Raw genomic sequence first — 24895 nt, 5'->3', positions numbered from 1 at the left:
GTTCCTCCTTGGCACTGTAAACATCTCCATCTGGAATATTGTTCACTTTCAATCTTCAGATAGCAAAGGCATATTAGATACAATTTAATAACTTGTCCGTAAAAAAAATGTCTGAAGAAACATCCCATCAGTTTTGTTCTGAAGAGCAGCTTGCAATGAGGTAGAAGTAAATGGTTTGTACCAAACGCTGGGTTAAACCAAAAACAAGTCTTCAGATTTCTGTACTTAAGCAATTCTCCTAAATTTGTTACTTCAATTCTAAATACAAGACAGTCAGCTTTAAGTGAGCCATTAAGACAGCACCAAAGGCAGAGAAGCTAAAATTTAAAATGTCAGAATGGTTGCATTATCCTTTCCAGTTTTTCTTGTGGCAATTTAAACAGAACCAGAAAAATGCCTATACAATGATGTAGGTAGAATACTAATCTGAACACAATACAGCTAGAAACAGACATTGGGAGAAGTGTTTTAAAGGAACCAAAGTCAAAAAGCTATTGAACATGTTAACAGCTGCTTAAACAGATCACTGCTGTGTAGCAAGGCTGCTGTTTAGCAACTGTTGCCTCCTTAGGCCATTTAACATTCAAGAAATCACGATGCACAAATTTAACTTCTTCTGGTTTAGCCATCTCAACTATCCATTTGAATCAACTGATAATTATAAACAGAATGAGCAAAATAGTAATTTAATCCTGCCTAGTTTTTATTAGCATCACTGCAGGAGTTCTTTCTTCCTAGGAGAACCCATTCCAACTTTTGGCTGAACAATGCAGTATACACTGGTAGAAAACATTCTCAAGTTGAAAAAATCATCAATTAAAATGGCTTAAAGTGGCATAACACTAAATTCTATTCTTTGAAGTCCATTTAACGCAATGTTTTACTGAAAGTTTGACAATAATCCAAAACCACAGAAACATTCCCGAAATGTATGCTAAATACAAACATATAGAACAGTGTTTCTCAACCTTTGCAACTTTAAGATGTGTGGACTTCAACTCCCAGAATTCCCCAGCCAGCCATGGCTGGCTGAGGAATTCTGGGAGTTGAAGTCCACACATCTTAAAGTTGCCATGGTTGAGAAACACTGATGTAAAACTTTATGCTTCTAATAGCAAGGACTAAAATAAGTTTAATCCAACCAGGGAAATGCAGTAAAATTAGTAAGCTTTGGTTCGCAGTGAAACACAGAGGTCTCAAATCATGCTTAACTTGTCTCACCAATTTTGGTCCACACAAGCTGAACTAAAGGCTAGGGTGAAGCACTGCAGGCTAGATCTAGAATGTTAATCCTATTTTTAGACATTGCCCACATTCTCAGCTGGTGCCTGACTTGCATTCTTCAATCAGCTTTAATTTCCACAGTGAGTATTACTTTCCGACTTCTTTCAAATACATTTTGCTAGAATCTGAACGGTGCTGATACTTGTTACGTTAAAGAAAAAAAAGTATTCTTTACTTCAACACACTGGAAATACAGATCACTAAATCTGGCACTTGCAAGCAGTATAATCTAGGGCCCACATATCTTTAATTCAGTTCCAAACTTCTAATGTGCATCACAGTTTAAAGGAATTATCTAATTTTGGATTCATTTGGAATTTTAAGTTACTGTTTCCTATCAATCATTACCATAATGCAGCATGCTTTCCTTTAACATTCCTACTTTCACCAGAGTACTATGCGCATGTTTTATTAGTTTAGAGATGGTTTCTCAATATATCTAGATTATGCTCATTTTCAGCCAACAGTTAGTGCAGAAGTGCAGCATTCAGAAGAATATTAAGGATCAAGCCCTACTACTCACATTTCACATTTCCAGAGGCAGACAAAAACAAAATCAGCTGACTTGTTTGCATTTTAGACCCAAGTATTGTTTTGTAAAAATGTCTTCAGTTTTATTAAGAACTTTGAGAGGGTTAAGAACAGCCTTATGGCAACATGCTATATTGTCCTATGGTTCAGAGTCAAAAAATGTGGCTGTAGTTTAATATTCATGAAATCACACTTTCCATAGGTCAGAAGTATCCAACAATGTTTCTGCTTCAGCACAGGGAAGCTTAGTTGAACATATGTTGCCAGGCAATGTCCCATCCACTCTTCTTCAGGATTGCCCCTGAATCAAAAGAAGTTTTAAAATTATTATTGTAACATAAAATATGCTTACACAAAAGAGTGGGTTGAATTAACATTGTTTACAAGTAGTAATTTTTAAAAGAACAAACAGGAATTTATCCCTTTTGAAAATTCCCATTAATTATTCCACTATTCAATTTTTATGCTGTTGAACAAAACTGTTTATCTATATTTATCTTTGTTGAGTCCACTGTCATAAACCCCCTCCAGCAACAACCAAATCAGCAGGGACTTACTGGAAAGAAAGCCTAAAATATCTGGAGGGTTCCTGGTTTGCAAAGATGAACTCTCTATTCTCTCATTAATAGAGTTCTTTAAGATTACAGGTAGTCCTCACTTACTGACCACAATTGGGACCAGCAAATCCATCACTAAGCAATGCAGTCATAAAGTGAAACATCACATGACTGCTCCCACTTAAAGTCAGTTCCAGCTGTGGTTAAGCGAGACATCATGTGACCACGACTTGCAACTTCCTGCAGGCTTCCCCATTGACTTTGCTTGTTGGAAGCTGGCTGTGAAGGTCACAAACGGCAATCACATGACCATGGGATGCTGTGACCATTGTAAATGTGCACCAGTTATTGAGTGCCTGATTCGCAATCACGTGACCACGTGGACGCTTTGGCAGCAAGTTCAAGGACTGATCATAGAGCTACTTTTTCAGCACCATCCTAACCAGTCACTGCACAAGCAGTTGGTAAGCGAGCGCATTTGTATGTATACCAACAATAGGAAAGCCCAAAATTCATATTTCTCACTGCTTAGGGCTTTACTTCTTGGTTATTACATGCCATCTACTACAAACAGTATTTGTGCCATTTTAGATTGAAGAATGCATGCAAATATATTAAAAACAAAGGATCAATACAGGTAGTCCTCATTTAATAACTGCAATTGGGACTGGCAACTCCATCACTAAGCAACATAGTCATTAAATGAGACATCACATGACTGCGACTTGCAATTTCACTACCAGCTTCTCCATTGACTCTGCTTGTCAGAAGCCGGCTGTAAAGCTTGCAAATGGCAATCATGTGACCATGGGGACACTGCAACAGTCATAAGTTCAAGGACCTGTCATAAAGGTACTTTTTCAGCGCCACAGTAACTTTGAACGGTCACCAAACAGGGCAGTTGTTAAGCAAGGATCACCTGTATAGCAAAGCACATTAGGATCTTTGAGAGTATAAAATTGACACTAGATTTCAATAGGCCTTCAATATTTTCCTTAGAGATACCTAGAGATTAGTTCTCAGACATAGATGCTTTTGTTCTTACAGAATTACATCTTCCAGATTCCTAAAAAAAAGTGCTGCAACTTTTACACTAGTTTTTTTCAACTCAAGAAGTCAGTATAGTTAAATATTCTATAATTTTTTAATGCTCTAGCTTATGAATTATTCCTATGATGCTCAGTCAACACCACTTTTAGAAAACTTACCTTTCAGGGACCAGTTTCTGGGATAGTGGGAAGATGGGCAATTCTGTAATAACTATGTTTCAGTTGCCGGGCTGTGCGACCAGATACAATCCATTTTAGCTTTTGTCCACTTGGCCGGGAGCATTTGCTTGAGGAATATTCTGAGAGGCACTTTGACACAAGTTCCTTCCAAAAGGAAAACTCTCTACTATTTATCTGCAGAAAACAAATTTGGAAATTAAAAACCAATCAGTACCACTCAGGAGCAGCAAAATACATGTTAGTGATAACCAGGTGACACATAACCTAGAAAGTTCATACCACTGAAACAATTACACATGCTTTCATTTATCATGTAAGCTTAAAAATGGTTATTCAATACCGAATTTTAGTTTACTTCAGACCATTTTAGGTTGTCTTATGACAAGAAAGCATTTTTAATATAAAACTATGGAAATGTAAATAAGAGGTTAAAAACTGATTTATTACAGGACGATACATCAAAATCCAAGCAGGTTCACAATGAATTGTTAGTACCTGTCATGAAAAAAATAATGTGCAAGGTGATTTAGGTAAATAATTAAAAAGGGAATTCTAGAATGAAGATTCACCAGAGATTAAGATTATAAAGGATAAAAAGTTGCAGAACTGTATTTTTAAAGTTATCTGAGATATCAGTGTCTAGAAAAAAAATATAACAAAGCAATATATTTTGAGATAACAAGTTTCTCAAAAATGAGACTGAGTATTAAGTTAGTGATTTACAATGAAAGATAATTATGCATCAGAGAAAAAATTAGGAGTTAAAATGTATATATCAACATACTCATATCTACATATATATACCAAATATATTCCAAAAAAAAATGTTCCAAATCTAGAAGAAACTAATGAGAAGGCCCTCTCTCATACTCTCACCAAATGCATCTCTAATAGTGAAATGCCCAAGAGAAGGGCCCTTCTAAAAGGTTTAAAGACTTAAGTACACTCACAAGTAGGAATCCAATCATTTAAATAGCGTGAACCCAAACTGTTTAAGGATTTAAAAGTCATAACAAATATTTTGAATTGTGCCCAGAAACACGAACTAGTATGTTTCCTACAATTAAGCCCACTCAACCCTTTCATTGCAGCAGATTGAATAATGTGAAGTTTCTCAACACTTTTAGAACAGAGAAATATTCTAAAGACTTGAAATTTTCTACAGGTGGTCTTTAGGAAACATGGTTCCTGTTATCAAAACCCTGACATTTTAAGTCTGTTGCTAAAGAATTAGAACTATGTTTTTGATATTACAATTTAAGACCCTCTGTCTTAAAAAGAAAAAAGGATTTCTGTACTATAAGGTAAGATTTAAACAGCTTATAACTAGGTGGATCAAATAAAATAAAATCCATAAACATACACACATTGTAATATGTGATTTGAAAAACAAGGATTATTTAGTACGTTATATTGGACCACATAGTGTGGCTAATTTAACAAATCAGTTAATCTATGAATTAGTCTATGAATTTCACCACACTTCCAAAAAGGTTTCTAAACTACTAAACCTCTAAGTTGTGGAAACTTTTAAAGTTGCCCTTCACCACTGTCCAAATATCAGCACCCTTAATCCAGAACTATATCCTGTTTCCTAGTGTCAGGTTTGCCCTTTAACTCCCATTCTGCTGACCAAATAAAGAGGCACTAAAAGGATTTTCTACATGGAACTCTAGCCAGCTACTCAATTCCACTGAACAAATTAAACAATGAGAACTGAACTGCACAATTTGCTGTGACAAGAGTTAAGGCAAATAAGTTATTTTAATGCTTGCAAAATAGCTACTGTGTTATCAGAGATATTTACAAAGGACTGAAACTGTGGCCCCAAACATGTATTTGAGATAGCTTCACAAAAGATTTTTTCCAAAACTGTCAGGCTACAATGGAGCAAGGGTTCTCCTGAAAATTATTCAGTTTCTCTTGCCACCTACATAGCTATTTCCTTCTTCCTCTAATCTAACCATACCAAACATTTTTAGATGAAAGCAATCCTTGAATGATACTTAGCCTCTTGACAAGTCAGTCATAATATTTCTAAGAAAACAAAGTTAATTCAAAGTTAATGACATCAAACAGACAAACATTTAATTATGGTCTACCTTGGAATGTATTCGCAGACATTGTATTATTTCCATCAATTCTGGCACTTTCTCCTCTTCAGCTTCTAGAGCCATTATTGAAAGTGCCAACGCTGAAGGCTAGTGGAAGACAAAATAATTAAGATCAATTATGCTAAGCTTTTGCAAAATTCTAACTGCTGAATTGATCACTGCTAATTGATCAGAGTCTTTACCTTTGCTTTCGAAAGAACAATTCTGCAGTGGCAGGCCTTTAGTCGGGCTTCAAGTCTCTCTAAATTAAGATGATTGTTCCTGTGATAAAACAAGGCTTAATTTGTTGGTTTTCAATATTTCTATATAAGGATTACCACAAAGCAAAAAATAAACTGAGAAGTTATAACATATAAAAAGCTAACTTAATGTCATAAAGTAATATTTGAGCTTAAATCAAAAATACATTACCTAATATTTGCCCACAGCTTTAAATTTTCATAAATTACAAAATCACATCAAAATACAACTGTGTTTCAATCATAGCATATTTAAAAACAATATTCAAGTTCAACAGTAGTTCAAGCCTAGCTTAGATTCAACCAAGGAAGAGAATCTTTGGTAGATAAATCAAACTCTTGTTCAGAATCTTGCTGATTGGGCTACACAGAAAAATTGAGTGTCTATTGTTTTGGGGGTTTTTTGGTTTTCATTTGGTTCCTCCATCCAGTTCTGATACCATGTTCAAAGCCAGATAAGTACACTTTCCATTGCATTCTGCAGAATTCAAGTAATTCAGGTTATTAAACAGAGTTAACTCTGTTGCATTTGTTTGCATGCAGATGAGGTACATTTCTATGAGAGATGTTTCTCTAGAAACCTCAAAGGCCACTGACAGAAAGTTACTACTTGAGGAGCAAGGAAAAATAATTCCACTCCATAAGCACTACTCTAATAACCATGATGACATGACAGAGTGCATAATAGTATTATACAAAAATAATAAGTGATATTTATTGAACGCTATTTTAGATAGCTCAAATCTGATAGGATTATTATAACATTTCAACCTGCTGTGGGGGAATCATAGAATTGTACCACATCACAGCCTTGTTGTAAATATTAATATCTCTTAAAGCCAGATTGTCCATTTGCTGTAATGTACATCTAGCAATGCATTTTTGCATGAGTTGTGGGGGCATTCACCACATGGTTAAAATCTGAATTGAAAATGCACAACCAGATTATTTTAATAAGGGACTGAAGAGATTGTTGGATATTTACTATCCTGCTAGGGCACTAGGACATTTCTTCTCTATAAACCTATATCTTTGCTTTAAAGGAACTGTCAATTCCAAATTGGCCCTGAAAAGGAAACTTACCTTTCACAGTTAATGCTGTCACACAGAATTGAACAATAAAGTTGCAGAAACTGGAAGGCAGTTGTTGCTTTTACTTTTCCATGTAGCTTCTCTAGAAGAATTTCCTCCATTCTCATCAGGTCACAAACAGTAAACCGATACTGACTTATTCGGATTAAATCAGTAGCTAATGGAATATTACTCTCTTCTTCCATGACTTTCACAGCCAAGTAAAAACAACTTAACCCAACACAGCCCAAGTGCTTTGGCTGTACCTAGAAGAAAAAAAGACTTTGAGTTGAAGTCTACAATATCCCTGCTTTGCATAGAGACTACAAACCTACCAGAGTAAATATTATTTAACTCAATGGGACTTTTAACTCAAAAATGTTAAGCGTGGGCTTATAGCAACTTTTTCTCACATAGAATAAAAAGCAGTCAATCATTTAGCTATTTTCTTCTATCCTATGTTTTAAACTTCTAGTGTATTTACGTTTATTCAAGAAAACAGGAATTCCCACTGTGGAACCAATGCTCTGGCACAATGCCATTAATGCTTCTATTGTTTCAGAAAGTAAAGCAATCACTCCTTGCTGTCCAACATCAGTCAAGCACCTACCATTTATATATTTACCCCTCAAGACAATTCAGCTCAGCATACAGGCCTGAAGGGCATCACACATCTAAAATAGCACTTTCTAAAAGATGTTATTAGAGGGATACACTTGTTTGGAACCTCCCTCATCTTTGTTTCATTGAAGAACCCAGAAGTTTTAAAGACCACATAAATCCACTAAGCCCCCTCCCCAAAATATATACAGAAGCTTGTAGCAACATACTTTGCATAAGGCAACAGAAAGGTCCATTAGGCCAAACTTCTATGATGAACTACAGATTCCAGAATCCCCAGACTCAATGAGAATTATGGGAGTTGCAGTCAAACAATCTAGCACTAGGCTGAGGAAGGCTGATCTGTATTCACCCAAATTAAAAGAACTCCTGTGCTTTAATAAGACTGGCAAGGAAAAGGTTTAGATAGTCATAGTATGGTTCCCCTGTTAGTCCTTAAGTATCCTGAAATGTCCAAATGTAATTGGTATTTGTAATGATGTTAAACCATACAAGCTGCTATAGCTTCTGCTATAAATGCTCCTCCTGTGAGCTATTCATCCACTATATTCAGCTAAAAGTAAGTGTTGATGCCAGTTAATAAGATTTACATGGCATAACTGTATGTTAAGATTACAAACTAATGCTGTAGTGATAAAATTCTCCTTGGCAGCTGGAGACTAAAAAAGCAAATTAGCAGCAATTTGTGAAGTCTTGTGTCAAAATAGAAACATCACTTATAGGCTTATAACTTCATAGTCGAAAGACCTACCTTCATTTTTGATAAAAAACGATCTAAGTAATTCACGGCAAGAGAAAATGTCTCTGTGCGAAAGCCAAAGAACTGAATCAAACTAAGCAGGTCCTTCACCTCAAAATCCCTCAACCTCGCCGTCATCCGGAGCCCGTTATCATGAGCTGATTCAATTATTCTCAGGCCAGAGAGCTTTGGCTGATACCTTAACTCCTGCTCAAGCAACACATTCAGCTGCAGCAGTAACTCCCGAGTCCCATTTGTTGCAAATGTATCAATCATCTGAAATACAAAATTTAGATCAGGACTGCTTCAAGCAAAACACTTAGAGAAGTTTGTGTTTGATATTGCCGCCTTTTACAAAGCAGTAAAGCCACAGAGACATTGCTCCAAGTCATACTCTGTGCTCTTTAACTACATATGTAACATGCATATGGCAGAAGTAATGCAAAATGCACAGGTAAAAAGCTTAGCAGGAGGGAAAATGTGAGCTGAGGGGGTGGAGATTGTCAGAATAATTAATTGAATACGGAGCTGAGCCGCTGAAGAGGTTTGAAAATGCAAATGTGAATTAAAGTTATAACTGTAACAGAGCCATTGTATCCACAGTGAAACAGGTATTTTCATATTAAAATCTGATAAATAAAATAAATTATCCTGATCACACCTTCACTTATATTTCTATACTTTTTATGGTTTTTAAAAATGAAACATTTAAAACTATTTTTATACTATAAATGCCCTATGATTTAAGCCTTTAAAACACTGTAAAGAGAGCAACACATACAATAGGATAAAGATTTAGATTTATTTACTAGTCCACTAACTCTGTATTAGCTACAGAGCACTACTGTGAATGTCATTCTGACTTTCTCCCTATGAAGTTCCTCGCTTTCTCCCGTAGGAAAAGGTCAACTATAATTTATTAGAAGATCCTGACATAATAGATCCGTTAAATTAGCCTGCCACTATCCAGCGTCCTCTAGAAGTGTTGGGCTTGACTGCACTGCCAAGGGGCTAGCAGAATTAAATGGGCATTTGGTTGGGAGAGGCTGAGTTAAGTATTGCCAAGTTTAACAACATAAATATAACAAGTAACATTTTAATAATAATATTCTCTGCCACAGCTGGCTTTATCTCTCTCACTTTCCTTTCGGGAATCCTTATTTGGAAAATATGGATATGAATGGGAAATCTTTCACTTCTTGTTCTCCTTAGTTTGCGTTATTCCAGCTGATAGACACAGGAACTATTATTACACTTAAACAGACTTCATCAAGTCAGTAATCTCTTACTCTAAGGACACCAACTTCGAAGACATGTCTGGGCTTGCCCTCTCGACACATCCGCTGACAGCCACCCACCAGTAGCACACAGGTTATGGCGAAATAAATAGCCCATCTCCCAGAACTCCAGCCCCTTACCTTTTATTCCAGGAAAAACACAGGCGGTCGGAGACCCCTCGGATAACCCGAGTCGGAGTTGAAACAAAGAATAAACTATTGATTTTTAAAATAAATAGACCTCCAGATATTTCTTTAAAACAAATAATTTAGCCTTTCATTCATTTACTTAACAAAAGCACAGAACAAGCAGTGACGGCCGCAGCTTTGAGTAAGGCACGCGAAGGTTCCCCGCCTCTCCTTCTGTTCCGGAGACAACTAGATCCCGCAGACTCCACTACGGCTTACTCTAAAAACTCCGCCCCGGCTTTTATAGAAGAAATGAGGATTCCTCCGATTGGCTACTGTCCTGATCTGGTGAACAAATCAGAGCCTCCCGTCCCGCGACTTGCTCGGAGCGGGGCGTGAGAAGCTATATGGGGAATCCTATCAGCTATGTAGGAAAATTGAGCGTCTGTGGCGCTTTACTTTTTTCATGCATCTCGGGTACCGCGATCACCGGCAGATAAATACGCTTGTCGCTGCGTTCGGCGGGATTCAGGCCTTGGAGTTGTTCAGGAAAGTTAACTTTCGTTTCAAGCTGCGGTGGATTTGTACGGGATATGTTTTCTTGAGGCGATCCAAGGAGAGGAAATCCCATTCCACAAGTCCTGCTTTATCATCCCTCGGAGCACGACTGAGTGAATAAAGGTATTACACAAACACAACAGTCACAGGCGATATTAATTCAAGCGTTCGTTTCGCACAGGTCACATCGGATAGGATGGCTGTGACGATCATTCCAATCTGCTGCATGGGAGTAATAGAATTGCACTACATTACAGGCTTGTTGTAAATGTTAGTTACCTCTCAGTGACAGACTGTCCATCTGTAATGTATAGGCAACAATACATCTTTTGCACAGGGCGTGATTGGGGAAGACAGGGATACTGTATTTAACAGTTTGCACCCCATGATGAAGACTGTAATTGAAAATGGACAATAAGTTGCTGCCTTTGGAGGGATAGATCATCAAATCACTGAAACAGCTGGCTGGATTTATGCAGTACATTAAACCATGATGCTTTTTTTTAGGTTTTGGTTTAGTAGGAATATACACACAAAATCATAGTTTGTTGCCAACCCCTAGGCTGTTGCTTTCTTCAGCTTTTAAAAGGGTCTGAGGAGAATGATTTTGAACAGCACGCTGCAAATAGCCTTTCTAGCAGATACCTTGGAAAGGATATAAGCAACAGAGAGTTACCTACACCCTCAGAAATAAGACTATGATCAGAAAAGTTTACTCCCAGATAAATGACTATGTTTTGAATGATGGATTGCTTATGTGCCATCAAGTGGTTTTTGACTCCTAGTGATCATATAAATAGATTTTTCTCCATGACAGTCTTTCAGGTCTTCCAACAGTGTACCGATCAACACTATAACTGAGTCCTTGCTGCTGGTTGTCCTCGTATATTCTTTCCTTCTATCTTTCCCAGCATCACAGCCTTCTCTAGAGAGCTGAGTCTTCACATACTGTGTCTGAAGTAGGATAATTTGAGCCTGGTCATCTGTACCTAAAATCTGGGTTTGATTTGTTCAATGATCCAATGGTTTGTTTTCTTGGCCGTCCATGATATTCTCAGGAGACTTCTCCAACACCAAAGTTCAAAAGCAATGAAACTCTTCCTATCCTGCTTCTTCAAAGCCCAACTTTCACTTCCATAGAATGTCACAGGGAACACCATGGTTTGTACGATTCTGATCTTTGTAAGTAAGGACACATCACAGCATTTGAATATATTTAACAAGGCCTCCAGGGTTGCTCTACCAAGTGCTGGTCTGTGGTGTATTTCCTGACTGCTTGTTCCTTTACTGCCTATGGTTGATCCTAAAAGGCAGAAGCTATCCACCACTTGGATATCTTAGTTGCCAATTGTAAGGCTGGATGTTCTACTTGTTGCCACTAGTTTGGCCTTCTGTATATTTAATTTTAGTTCTATTTTTTCACTTTGCTCTTTGACTTTCATTACTAGAGCTTGCAGATTCTTTGCATTTTTGGCTATCAGGGTACTGTCATCAGCATAGCACAGATTATTGATGCTTCTTCCTCCAATTTTAAAACCACACTCATCTTCCAATCCAGCTTCCCATATATCTTCAGCATAGAGGTTGAATAAATAAGGGGAGAATATACAGCCTTGTCACACTCCTTTGCCAACCTGGAGCCAGTCTGTTTCACCATGTTATGTCCAGACAGTGGTTTCTTGACCTGTATGTAAGTTTCTCATGAGGACAATCAGTTATTTGGGGATTCCCATTTTTTGGAGCACATTCCACAGCTCGACATGATTGACATCAGTCATAACAAATAAGATAAAACCTGCACAAAAGTGGCAGGCAGCCAAACATTAATAAAATACATTTAAATGTACAAAAATCAGTAAAAAAAACATTAAAACAGGGTTATTACAGCAGGTAAAATATTAAAAAAAAACCATTAGGAACTTTTGATAAAATATTCTCTCTGTTTAGCAGCAGCCTGTGCAAAGCTTGCTAATTAGTGGCTCCTTGTCTAAATTCATTAGATATTTAATTTTATATGAATCAGGCCAAAATGATTTTTCTTATCAAAAGGGGCTCCAGAAATTTTCCCCCTGCTGAAGGAGAAATAGGGCAGTACAATAAATAATAAGTAAAATCTTCTATAATTTCCTTGGAGCAAGTGGAGAAGTGCATATAATATGGGATATTGAGAAATCGGCCCTCTCCGGCTTTGTAAGCTCTTTATTTTTTTGCAATATATAACAAAAGGGGGAATATAATGTTGCTTTTTGGAAACTTTTTGAACATTAAAAATTTGGATGAAATTGATTTAAAGTAAGACTTTGGAAGTTAATTAAAAGGAGCCTCATGTTGGAAAAGAATTCATGTTTATATTTTGCCCTGATAATGAAGCTTTGAAGGTTAATCACCAGAGAGCACCAGACGGCTACTTTAAAGGAAATGTTCTATAAATTGGCTCAAGAAATGCTTGGACTATTTAACCCTATATTGGAATCAAAAGTTGCTATTGAAGAAAACCAAACTCCTTGGAAGATAACTGAAATGGATTTTAATGTGGACTTAAAAATTATAACCTATAAGAAAGATATGGAAATATTGGATTTACAAATGGAATTGGATGAACATTTGAAAATTAAAAAAGGTATACAAATATATCAAAAGAGGGATGTGGATTACCCGTTTATATTGGAATATAAGAAATTTACAGGAGTGGCTATATAAAAATTACATATGGACATATGGACAAAGATGACAAGGATTTCGAGACAAGAGAAGGATAATAGAAGAAAGCAGATGTTGGAATTTTATCTATGGGATTTAAGGATTGATGGGAGGCAGAAGAAAAAATACAAAAATGGTTATTTGATTATGGTTAAGAAATGGGTTGTTATTTTTTGTTATGTTTAATGGTTACTTTGCCTGGATTATTCTTTTTTGGAAATGTCTGACTGGACGTAATGGATTAGTTTGCAATATCTACATTACTATTTTTGATATAAAAATAAGGGATTACTATTTTTGGTAATGTTTAATAGTTTTTTTTATTTTTTTGTAACATTTAATTGTTAATTGGGATTAATAATGGGTTGCTATCTCGGGTGATGATTAATGGTTAATTTTTTATCTTTTTATAATATTTAATTATTAATTGAGATTGCCTGTGGTTAAATGGAAAGGATGATTAAATGTTTAAGTTGTTATGTTTGTTAATCTTTACACCTTTTGTTGATTAATATTGATTGATTGATTGATTGATGAGTTGTATATATTTGCTGGGGATGAAAGGGAAAGTTTCTTCTTTTTTTGTGGGGGGAATTTTTTTTTCTCTTTACACTTTTTTCTTATTTTTTATTGTAATTTTGTATTAGGTTTTTGTATTCATTTTTTCTGTTCTATATAATCTTCAATAAAATTATTGGGAAAAAAAGAAGAGAAATCAGCTCTCTCTAGTTGCCATTTGCTGGAACTGTAGTCTTGTAAGTGCTTCTCGGAAGGATGGCATTGTAACACATCTCAGATAATGTCTGCATTCAATTTTTGTTTTATTAAGTGCAAACCAAGGGGCAATTTTATTTTGTGGTAATTTAAACAAATTACTTTGGGCAAAGACATTCAGCAACCTGTTTTTAAATAATAGATTATTGTTTGCATTACTTGAATTTAAAAAGAATCCCAGAGAAAAACCAAAGGTATGCATATAATGAATGTTAAGCTGGCATTTATCAGCTTCCCAAAACCTAAAGGTTTCCTCTCACAGAGGGAATGAAGATTGCATTGGTGCATCTATTTCAAACTTTCACCCCAGTTAAACTTGTTTCAGGTGATATTTTAAAGGTGGAATACTTGTATACAATGATTGACATAATTAAAGTCCTTTCTATAATCAATGAAGCGCATACTGACTTCTTTTTGGTATTGTTTGGCTTTCTCAGTTATCCAATCTCTTGTGTTCCTCAACCTTTTCTAAAGCCAGCTTGAACATCTGGCATCTCTTTTTCTATGTACAGCTCTAATCTGTGTTGGATGATCCTAAGCATTATTTTGCTAACATGTGAAATTAAGGATACAGGTGGTCCCCAGTTTAAGAACAAGTTCCATTCCCAAAGTCTGCCTTAAGTTGAATTTGTATGTAAGATGGAACAGTGTTATTATTGTATAATGGTGTACAAGTAGTATTGTGTACTGAACTTGAAGCATTGTGCATTTAACTCAAATAATTGTGTATTTAACTTGAATTTTGCTACAGTAGGCTCCGTTCTTAACTATGGGTCACCTGTAAACCGGGCGTTCTTAACCTGGGAACTACCTGTATTGTTTGATAATTTGCACACACTGTTAAATCTCTCTCACACTTTTTTTTTTTTTTTTTTTGGTATTGGAACGTAGATAGACTTCTTTCAATCTATTGGCCACTCTGCTGTTCTCCAGACTTGCTGGCATAGTTTGATTAGAACTTTTACTGATTCTTCTTCTGTTGCTTGCCATATTTCAGTGGGTATTGCATCAGTTCCTGTAGCTTTCCGACTTGTTAATGATCAGAGTGCTGATTTAACTTCATCTTCTTGTGCTAGAGGTTCTTGTAAAAGTAGGGAATATCTTCTAAGGTATCTTGGATTCTGACATCTCTACTGTACAGTGTTTCAGTATACTCCTTCCATCTTAGTTTGATCTATTTTGAATTAGTTACTATCTGTCCCTTGGGGTTCTTTAGCAAACCAATTTGAGATTGGAACCTCCTTCTGAATTCAGAGATCTTTTGAAAGATGTTCCTTGCTTTTCCGTGTGTTTCCACCTTCAGTGTCTCTACAGATGTTGTAATACTGCTTATTGTCTCTTCTAACAGCTCTCTGAAACTCTTTGTTAAGTTCCTTCCTGAGAACTTTGTTTTCTTGGCTTGGCTTCTCTTCTCTTCTTGGCAATTTCCATGATTTGTTTTGACAGCCAGTTTGCTTTCTTCTCTTTCTTCTTTTTTTTGGCAGTCTCTTTTCACATTCATCCTTAATGACTTCTTTAAGTTCATTCCATAATGAACTGGTTTTCTATCAATGAAGTTCAGGACTTTAAAACAGTTCCTGATGTTCTCTTTGAAAATGGTGGGTATATGTTCAAGATCATATTGTGGAAACTGACTGGCTTTCTTCTTTTTCATTAGCTTAACATGGAACTTGCACACGATCAGTTTGTGATCTGTTTCAGTCAGCACCTGGCCATGTCTGAGCTCCTCCATTTCCTTTTAGCAATAGTATAGTCAATTTAATTTCTATATACTGGTGAGGTCCATGTATAGAGGTATCGTTTGGTTGCTTGAAGACAGTGTTATCTATGAAGAAATCATTGGAGTAGCAGAAATTGTAAAGTCCAGCTTCATGTCAGTTTCCTAAGTCATACAAACCAACTACATTTTCCTCTTTAATGTTTCCAACTTTGCCATTCCACTCTCCAATCACAAACAGCACATGCTTGCATGTTCTGTTGATTTCAAAATGAACGATGATAAAACTCATCAACTTCCTCTTCTTCTGCATCAGTGGTTGGAGCATAAGCTTGGATGATTGTCATATTAAAGGGTTGTCCACAAAGTCTAATAATATAGATATTATTCAGTCATTGCATTGTAGCAAGTACTGTTCTTGCTTTACCTTTCCTAACTATAAAAGCAACACCATTCCTTCTTTGTTTTTCATGTCCTGAGTTATAAACAGTGTGATCTTCTGACTGAAAGTGTCCAATCTCAGTCAGCAATCTCTGGGGGAGATGGGTGGCATATAAATTTAATTAATAAATAAACAAACTAAACATTCCAAAAGGTTTAATCTAGCTGCATCATAAACAACATTAGCACTCTGAAAGATCCTCAGCTCTTCCTCAGTAGCATGTTGAGTGCCATCTGAGATGATGGGCCCATCATCTGGCACTATATTGTCAGTCACTTAATATTTTCTATCCATGTGGTTTTCTTGGTAAAAATACAGGAGTGGTTTACCGCTTTCTTCTCCCATGCAGTATGAATTGATACTTTTGCCATTGTCACTAAAGTGATTATCTATCTCCTGCATCTTCCTATATTGGTGCTGCCCAATCTTGATCCCCGCATGCTTTAGCTGGGCAGCTGGGATGACCTTCATGCCTTGGGTGATCCTGCTGAGAATATATAACTCTTGGCATACACTCCCACGTTCTTTGCTCATCCCTCCCAGGAACACACATACAGACACACACACTCTGCCAGGATGAGGTAGGACAGCAGGACTTTGGGGAAAATGTCTATGTCACAAGCTGGCAACTTTCCGAAAAAGAAAGTATGTTTATATATTTTTTTTAATTTATATTTCAAATTTGGTCACCGCCCATCTCACTAGGAAGCAACTCTGGGTGGTTTACAGTAAAAACAAGAATAAATATTAATTAAAATACAATTAAAACCATATTCATACATAAATAATATCTTCCAAGTTCCTCTTGAATCCTTATTCAGTGCTTGACTTAGGGTCATTGGAGGTCCTAAAGTGAAATCCACCAGCTTCCTCTTGTGACTTAACTCCTTGGTTTCCCATTTAGAGAGATCATGCTCATCCCCTGTATTATAACTTTGTAAAATTGTAGCTTAGGAGGGATATTGCAAAAGGTACATGCCTAGGTTTTGTTGTTTGAGTTCTGGGAGAAGTTCTTAAGCTTGTAGAGAACTCCTTGGAGGGAAGGTTTCAAATGGTGATCATGTGACAACCAGTCATAAGTGTGAGCTGGTTGCCAAGCGACCAAATTTTGTTCATGTGACCACAGGGGCGCTGCAATGGCCAGAACTTTGAGGACTAGTCATAAGTCCCTTCCTTCAGCATCATTGTAACTTTGAACTGTCATTGAACAAATGGTCATAACATGCGGACTACCTGCATTATAAAAACAATATAATTGAATGATCTTTATGTCATTTCAACAAATTACCATGGGTAATTTCATCAATTTCCATCTTAACAGGAAGACTTTGGAAGACTTTCAAATATATTTTAGTACACATGGCAATCTTTAAGCCAATTTAAATGTCCCTATTGTGATTGGGTAATGGATTCAGGTGTTGTTAGCCAAAGAAAAAACACTTTTACCCAATTCTGGATCATTTACCTAGATTTGGGAAGCACTACCCTAGCTTACTTTAGAAGGAGAAACACATGTTTCCTCTGCTAATTCAGGAATATTCCAGAAAAATGTAATTACCAGACACATGCTAGCAAGGGCATCATATTGTAGTAAACCTATGAGGAAAATCTCTGAATTGGCCAATCTGAAATGGCCCCTGGTGAACAAAATAAAATAAAACAAAGCCCTACCCCAGTCAAGAGGTTACACTATCTGGTGACAGGTCAAGAAGATAATAGAAATATCAAACTCATCTGATTTATATTCAACAACTCATTTTTGTTATAGGAGCCTCTTCTTTACTAAAGAACCATAGAACCATGGAGATTTCTATTCACTATGCAGGATGCCTCTGTACAAACAGGACTGGTGCTCTTATTAGGCAAAGTGAGGCAGCCTTCTCAGGGGATGGACGCTGAGGACTGGACAGGGTGGCTAGATACTGGAGTTTAGTTTGTCAGAAAGCTCTTACTATTTGAGGTAACATTTTTATCAAGGTTTGGTGCCAGTTTGCCTGGGAAACGGTTATTGTGGCCAATATCTCAGCCACCTTTGTGATAGCTGACCAGCTGACAATTAAAACAAAAAGGGACAGTAACAGCAGCTATGATAGGCCAGTTAGGACTACAGCTTCCCCGCCCTCTTTCTATCCAATTTCACACAAATACACGGATATGTAATGAGAACAGTAGCTTTGTGGCCTTTCAGCGAACAAATTGTATCACGCTGATGTTATTACCAGTTACCTGGAAATAGGTCCCATTGAACATAATGGGATTGAATAAATGCATACACTTGTGCTGTACACAATCTGAGCACTTAGAGGATTGGAGAAGGAAATCATTACAAATTGCAGCTTTTTTTTCTGATTTAATTGGCATCCTGTGAAAGCATTTGGCCTTGCAAAATAACATGATCTGGCTAAAAGAGGAAAGACTGCTGACAGCACATATTCTTTTTACAGTCTACAGTTGTTTTCAACCAAGTTCCTCTTTGTAGGAGAATGACAGTTCTTTAGAAAAGGGCTTGGGAACTGAGGGTTGAATAACACTTTAAAAGTGGATACAATCAAACAGCTGTGCTCTTAAAGTGGCAATCCTGTAACTAACAGCTGTTGATTGCATATAATTCTGTCTTTCAGCTGTTAAATACAATTTTATGGTTTCCTTTTCTTAGGCTGACAGAGCCATTTGCTCAAAAGTAATCCAGAATTGGGCACAATTAAGTTAAAAGTTACACATATATTATCTATTTTACATCCCAAACTGATGAACACGTAAGGAGGGTGTGTGTGTGTGATGGGATGTCAAATTGGTCTAATTAATGTCAAATTAAACACATAATCATGGCACTCTGGGCATACTTCTTAAGAAAACCCAGCTGAAATGAAGAGAACTGTGATCTTGTTCAGCACCTACATATTTTTTGATATGGTTTGTATCCACAAATGTTACCACTTGTAAAATAAGTCTTTTTTTCATATACATTTCTATGAATGGTCTATGGTTTATATATATCTATCTTTAAGTTTCAGCACACAGTGTACAGCTTTCTTACATTCAACAAGCCAACAGAGATTTTTGTTCCATGGGTGATCTTAATTATTTGATTAATTCTCATTTGTGCACTGCTCAGAGGCAGAATAGATCTAATAAAATATCAGAACCAAGGCCACATTTATATTTGCCTACTCTCAGAATAAGGCTGCCTGGTTGCTGAGGTGTGCAGAAACATTTCTGAGAATACCATTGCCTAGAGAGACTTTTTTATCAGGCATGTGGAAACAGGTTTTTCTCCTGAATTATTGTAAATAGTGGAATGTTCTTCAGTGAGAGAGAGGAGTGGCCCTTACCCTCTTAGCTTTAAAAAAAGGAGTAAATGTGCATTTAGTGATTTCAGTGCTGTTTTATTTATGTATTTATTTATCAATCATATTTATATAGCTATCAATCTCACAAAAAAGTGACTCTGGGCAGTGTACGACAGTTAAAAAGAAAACCAATAAATACATATAAAACAGTCATTATAAAAACTATAAAAAAGCACACGGAACAAGAGAGGATGAGGTTAGTCACAATAAGGGAGCCATTGCAAAATATCACCTGGGATCCCCAGGCCTGATCACATAGCCAGGTCTTAAGGGATGTGTGGAATGTTAAGAGGATGGAACTAATGTCACTTCCAGGGAGACAAGATTCCACAAGGCAGAATGTGAAATCTGGTCTTTAATGTAATATGGCTCCCCCCTCCTTTGTTTGCAAGCATTTTAGTCTAAGTTGTTGCATAAACCAGGATGATAAATATAGTAAGATGATATAAAAAAGCTACTAAATAAAACAAAAGTACTTTTCAGTAGAAATATGCCCTGTCTCCTTTCTAACATAGTGAAACTTACTTTCCTTGACTGCTCATTGTCTATCCATGCTATGTGAGGAAGTTAACCCAAAGAAACAACGGTGCTGCAAAAATATGGATAATCACCAGATGGTAGCAAGATGAAGTTTTTTAGCACCTCTTTGTTGCCATCTAGTCCTTATTTGGATTTGTGCTGCTCAGACGTGGTAGTCCTATATTATCATCACTTTTATTTGTATTGGAAATTTAATATATTTAATTTCAGAGGCATGTGTGATAAATGAAATCCAACCCATGATAAACTTATCACCTTCCATCTTGCCTGGGTTAGACAATTTCCTGAACTCGGAAGAGGGAATGATTCACTTAATTTATTGTGATGTATTCAAGCCATCATATGACAACTATAATCATCACATGTATAAATTAAAATGTGATAACATCATTCAAGAACCCAGAGAAAGTTGTCATTCTCTGCTGTCTTCCAGATCAAAAGTAGATAACGAGGCTTGGCAGACGATATACTATTTTTCTCCTAGCTACCTTATAAATATTAATCAGCAGTTCCAAAGCACAATTTCAACAAATGATCAAGGAAGTATTAGTAAGAGGAATAACAGCACACTGACTGTAGAATACATGAATGCTGTATATTCTGTATTTAATGATCAAAACAATTATGTAAATATGCAAATTTAGTGAAGTTGGACAAATTTATTTTTGCCTCATTTATTCTATATTTTAACAATTTTACATAATAGAGTATGCTTCTGCTGGCTACGGGACTCTCACATCACTCTCCCACCCCAGCTTCTCAGATTTTACAGACTTCACACTTTCAAACATAATATGTCTTCCTAAGTATAAGAGTGAGAATATTGCTGTAATGGAGAAAATAAAACTAACACACAAAATGGAAGTTGCACTCTTTTCCTCCCTGACTTTTGGACATGACTAGGGTCAAACCCAGTTCATCTCTTTGCTTAATCCTATCAGATGCAAGCTGACCCTCCCTTTCCTCAGATAAAGCCCCCTCCAATCCCATCAAACCAAAGAATAGAAGGTGGCTGGTGTGGGTCTTCCGGGCTGTGTGGCCGTGTTCTGGAAGTTTTGTTTCCTAACGTTTCGCCAGCACCTGTGACTGGCATCTTCAGAGAGCAGGAGCACAGACAGGAGCAGTTCTCTCTGTGCCCAGGGTGATGGGACCCTTTTGTGGGTATTTAGAATAGAAGCCTCCCAAAGGCAGCCCTAAGAAGGAAACTGCAACAGAGAGAAACCCCAGGTTTCATCCTCTATCAGCTGATGACTTCAACATTCCATCTCCTTCACAATGAACTTCCTCAGCTCTCCTGCCTTCCTGAAAGGCCATTTTGCCTAACAATAGAACTAACCCCAGGTGACTAACAAGGACCTACCTAGCTTCCCCAAAATGGCCAGCAAATCAGATCCCTAGGATTTCCCATCTTGTAACCCTCAACTTCTATAAAAATCTTTGTTTTTCTATTGTTGGGGTCCCTCTTTCTTGTAAAGCAGGCGCCCAATGATCATTGCAATAAACATGGTTTTTCTCAGTGTTGTGCTCCTTGTTCAGACTGAATCCACGACACTGCTATTAAAATATAAACACTGAGATTATATAAGTAGCTGCTCCCAGGTCTAGGCTATTCAGCAATTGTGGACTCTTACATGGCTATGAAATACCTTTTCTAATGTGAATCACAGAATCATGGAGTTGGCAGGATCATTTAGGCCCCAGAGACCAACTCCAGATCAATGCAGGATTCTAAATGGCTTCACAAACAGATGCCTGTCTAGCCTTCTCTTGAAAGACATCCACAAAGGGCAGCCTATCACTTTTCTGGGTAACTGGTTCCTGTCAAACTTGTTACAAAATCTTCTGACGTTTTCATCAGTGCAGCTACGTTTACTGCATTATCCTTTGTCTGTATACCAAAAGCATAAATATATAAGTTTGCAACCCTACAATTGCCAGTGTACTTGTCTGCAGCAATCTTTTCACAGAATGGATAAGTATTATTGTCTACAGAACAAGCTATATATTAAAAGCTCAAAAGCAAGGGGCAATTAAAAAAAAGGAAGACTTGGCTGCTCCAGCAATCTTTCTGCTGTCAGCTTTCCTCTCTAGTTCTTATATGATAGAGAAATTCTTGGGGCTAGATTTAGGATGTTGAAAATAGTGAAACTAGTATCTAAATCAAATTCCACTCCAACCTTAACCTTGTGCCGAATGGTGCAATTAGTTTAAACCAGGTGTTGGCAAACTAATGCACTTGAGTTGCTTTTAAACTCAATCTTACCATCATGCCATGGCAATAAATTGAGAGTTCTAGCCGAAACCTCTGTAGGGCATCAAGTTGCACATAGTTGTCCAAATTGTGCATTCAATTTCCCTTTTCTTATTTAATCCCTTCTCAGGAAATATGCTTGAAAAATTCTGGATTCTGCTTTATCTTTACTTGCTTATTAAAATGACTACTGCTGCTTCTGATCTCTCCACACGCCCCCCCCATATTAATATTAAATCCACTATATTAATGTTGAAGTATTTTAAAGCCACCTTCTCTGGAAGTAATGTCCTAGAGAATTGTCAGTTTCTAAGTACTACTTAACTGCTCTCTCTTCTAGGAGAATGTCATTTGTCCATAAAACTAAATTAGCTGCATGCAGTATTGATAAATACACATTCAGAATCTCCTATCACAAGCAAAATGGAGTGACCTTCAACATAGGAAATCAGGGAAGTCAAGATCAAGGGCAATTCCTTGAAAACAAACAAAAAAGCTGGCTCGTTATAATGCCCATCTAAACTTGTATTTATTACTAAATTATTCCACTACATAATGAAACACATATTTAAAGTTAATATGACATCTACATTATAGTTCCAAGGAAATGAAAGGTGACAATAATCCCAATGCCTACATGCTGATTTTGCATTTTTTTAAAAACTAAACCACAGCTTTTTAAATTCATCTTATGTTCAAATGTATTTTTGAAGCTCAAGGAAAGGAGCAGCTGAAGGAAAAACTGGGTGGGTAGGCAGAGAAAGAACCTTGTGTATGTATGCAAAATGGTCAAGAATGGTCATATGTCATCTTACTGTGACTATCATGATTTCATGAAGTCACACGACTTTCCACCTTTTGGTAAAGCTCTTCCATTTGGCTTCCACTGACTTTTTTTTTTTTTAACTTAGCACACTATGCCAAATTATTTCTAGCATTAATAAACTGTTCCTCCCCCCCGCCCCCGCCTCCTTTACTTTTCATACCAATGGGTCAGGGAACCTGTGGTCTGCCAGATGTGATGAACAACATTCCCCAGCAACTCCAGTCAGCACAGCCAAAAGTGAAGGATGCTGGGAGCTATAATTCAGCAACATCTGGAGAGTTACAGCCCCGCCCATGCATCCATATTATTTATTTGTACATAAATTCTTAGCCAATATTTCAGCTGAAATGAAGCATTTTCAATCCCAAATATTTCATCTGGCATGAAAAACATGAGTCTAACACCACAATATAATCAGTGGGATTTAGCAATATGCACATTAAAGCTTCTGTTGCTGTTTTAAAAAGAGCAAAAATAAAAGTTGAGATGGAAAACTAGCAATCAGTATTAATTTTTGTGACTATGTTGCAATGTTTCTCACGTATTTATTTTCCTAATAAAAAAGAAAGAACTAGCTACAGAGTCAACACTTGTATTGGGGCAAGGGTGGATTAGTAAATTGTAGGAAACACTTTACATGCTACCATATTATTTTTTTCAAAGCAATTCTTGCTTTGAATCACATTGCCCTCTGTGATCAAGGATTTCAGGCTCTATTTTTAGCACATTATCACTTGTTAGCCCTTAAAACACCATTTAACTGTTTTCTTTTCTTTCTTTCTTTTTAAATAAAGTCTCCTCAGAGTTGAGTTTGAGTCCCGGGGATTACACTGACACATCCATATTTGCTTTCTTGGCAACAACTCAAAAATGATTTGCCATTTACCGTATTTTTCCGACAATAAGACGCCCCCATGTACAAGACGACCCCCACTTTTCCAGCCCAAAATTAAAAAATCAATATTTTAAAGATAGTGCAGAACACATTTTTATTTAGTAATTAGTTAACATTGACCTGATACACTCGGTGGGAGGAGGTCCAAACCGTCTCTCTGCAGTTCTATTTCCATGCTCTTTTGCTTAACTGATTTCATTCAAGCACGAGTGAAACTGCAGATAGCTTGTCTCTGCAATCAGCCTTCCTCTAATTGGTTTGTTCAGCATCAGCTGACGTCAGTTACATCAGGCTCGTGATTGGAGGAAGTCTGTTTGGGAGACAAGCTATTTCATTCGTGATTGGAGGCTAGCAATAGGAGGAAGCCTCTCTGCAGAAACAAAGTATGGGCAGTTTGGAAGCGTGCGATTCTCAGCTGACTTCCTTGAATAAGACGCCCTTCAGTTTTTAGGGTAAGGATTTTAGAAAAAAGTATCTTATAGTCGGAAAAATACGGTATTTTTAGGAATCCCCCCCCCCAACTTCCTAATCTAATTCATAGCCCTGGATTTCCTCATGGTCTAATGTCCAAGAACTCCAAATACCACTGAGATGTACAAAATGCCATGAGAAGTGACAAGTTAAATGTCTCCTGAGAGGCACCAAGGCTGGACTCTCATAATCTGTCGGCCACTCAAGGTAGCCCAAACCAGGAAATCAACTCAGTCATTTTCTATCTGATCATTGCCTTGGTAGTGGCTCTTCCTTCTGTCCCTCTAGGCCATTCTCTTTTCCCACTACAGAGCTGGAGAAGTTCAGAGGAGGGCAACTAAGCTGCAGCAGCTCCTCTAGGATGGATTGGGGACTTTTTAGTCTAGAAAGGAGCAAATGACAGGGGAAATGATTGAGATGTACAAAATTATGCCTGGTGTGGATAAAGTGGCAAGGAAAAGCTTTCTGAGTGAGATGGGAGGTGACTAAATTTGAAATATAAATATAAATAAATAAATTTCCCCTTCTCAAAGTACTAGAATCAGAGGTCACTCAGTGCAATGGAGTCCTAGAAGAATCA

General features: G+C 37.0%; 1 protein-coding gene across 1 annotated transcript; it reads right to left on the bottom strand.

The window, feature by feature from the left end:
* Positions 1-1063: 1063 nt before the first annotated feature.
* CCNG1 (cyclin G1) lies at positions 1064-14167 on the bottom strand. Its single transcript, XM_007435559.4, has 7 exons — positions 9804-14167; positions 8398-8661; positions 7038-7291; positions 5898-5976; positions 5704-5802; positions 3581-3775; positions 1064-2116 (listed from the first exon to the last, which is right to left on the bottom strand). Exons 2-6 carry the CDS (start codon positions 8659-8661, stop codon positions 3584-3586), a joined length of 888 nt encoding a protein of 295 aa, XP_007435621.1. The 5' UTR covers positions 9804-14167; the 3' UTR covers positions 1064-2116; positions 3581-3583.
* Between the last annotated feature and the right edge of the window lie 10728 nt (positions 14168-24895).

This window comes from Python bivittatus, unplaced genomic scaffold, assembly GCF_059951505.1.
Source record: "Python bivittatus isolate LINGU-HERP-01145 unplaced genomic scaffold, Pbiv_v1 ctg000080_np1212, whole genome shotgun sequence".
Lineage (NCBI taxonomy): Eukaryota > Metazoa > Chordata > Lepidosauria > Squamata > Pythonidae > Python > Python bivittatus.
This window is presented reverse-complemented; position numbering and strand designations above follow the sequence as displayed.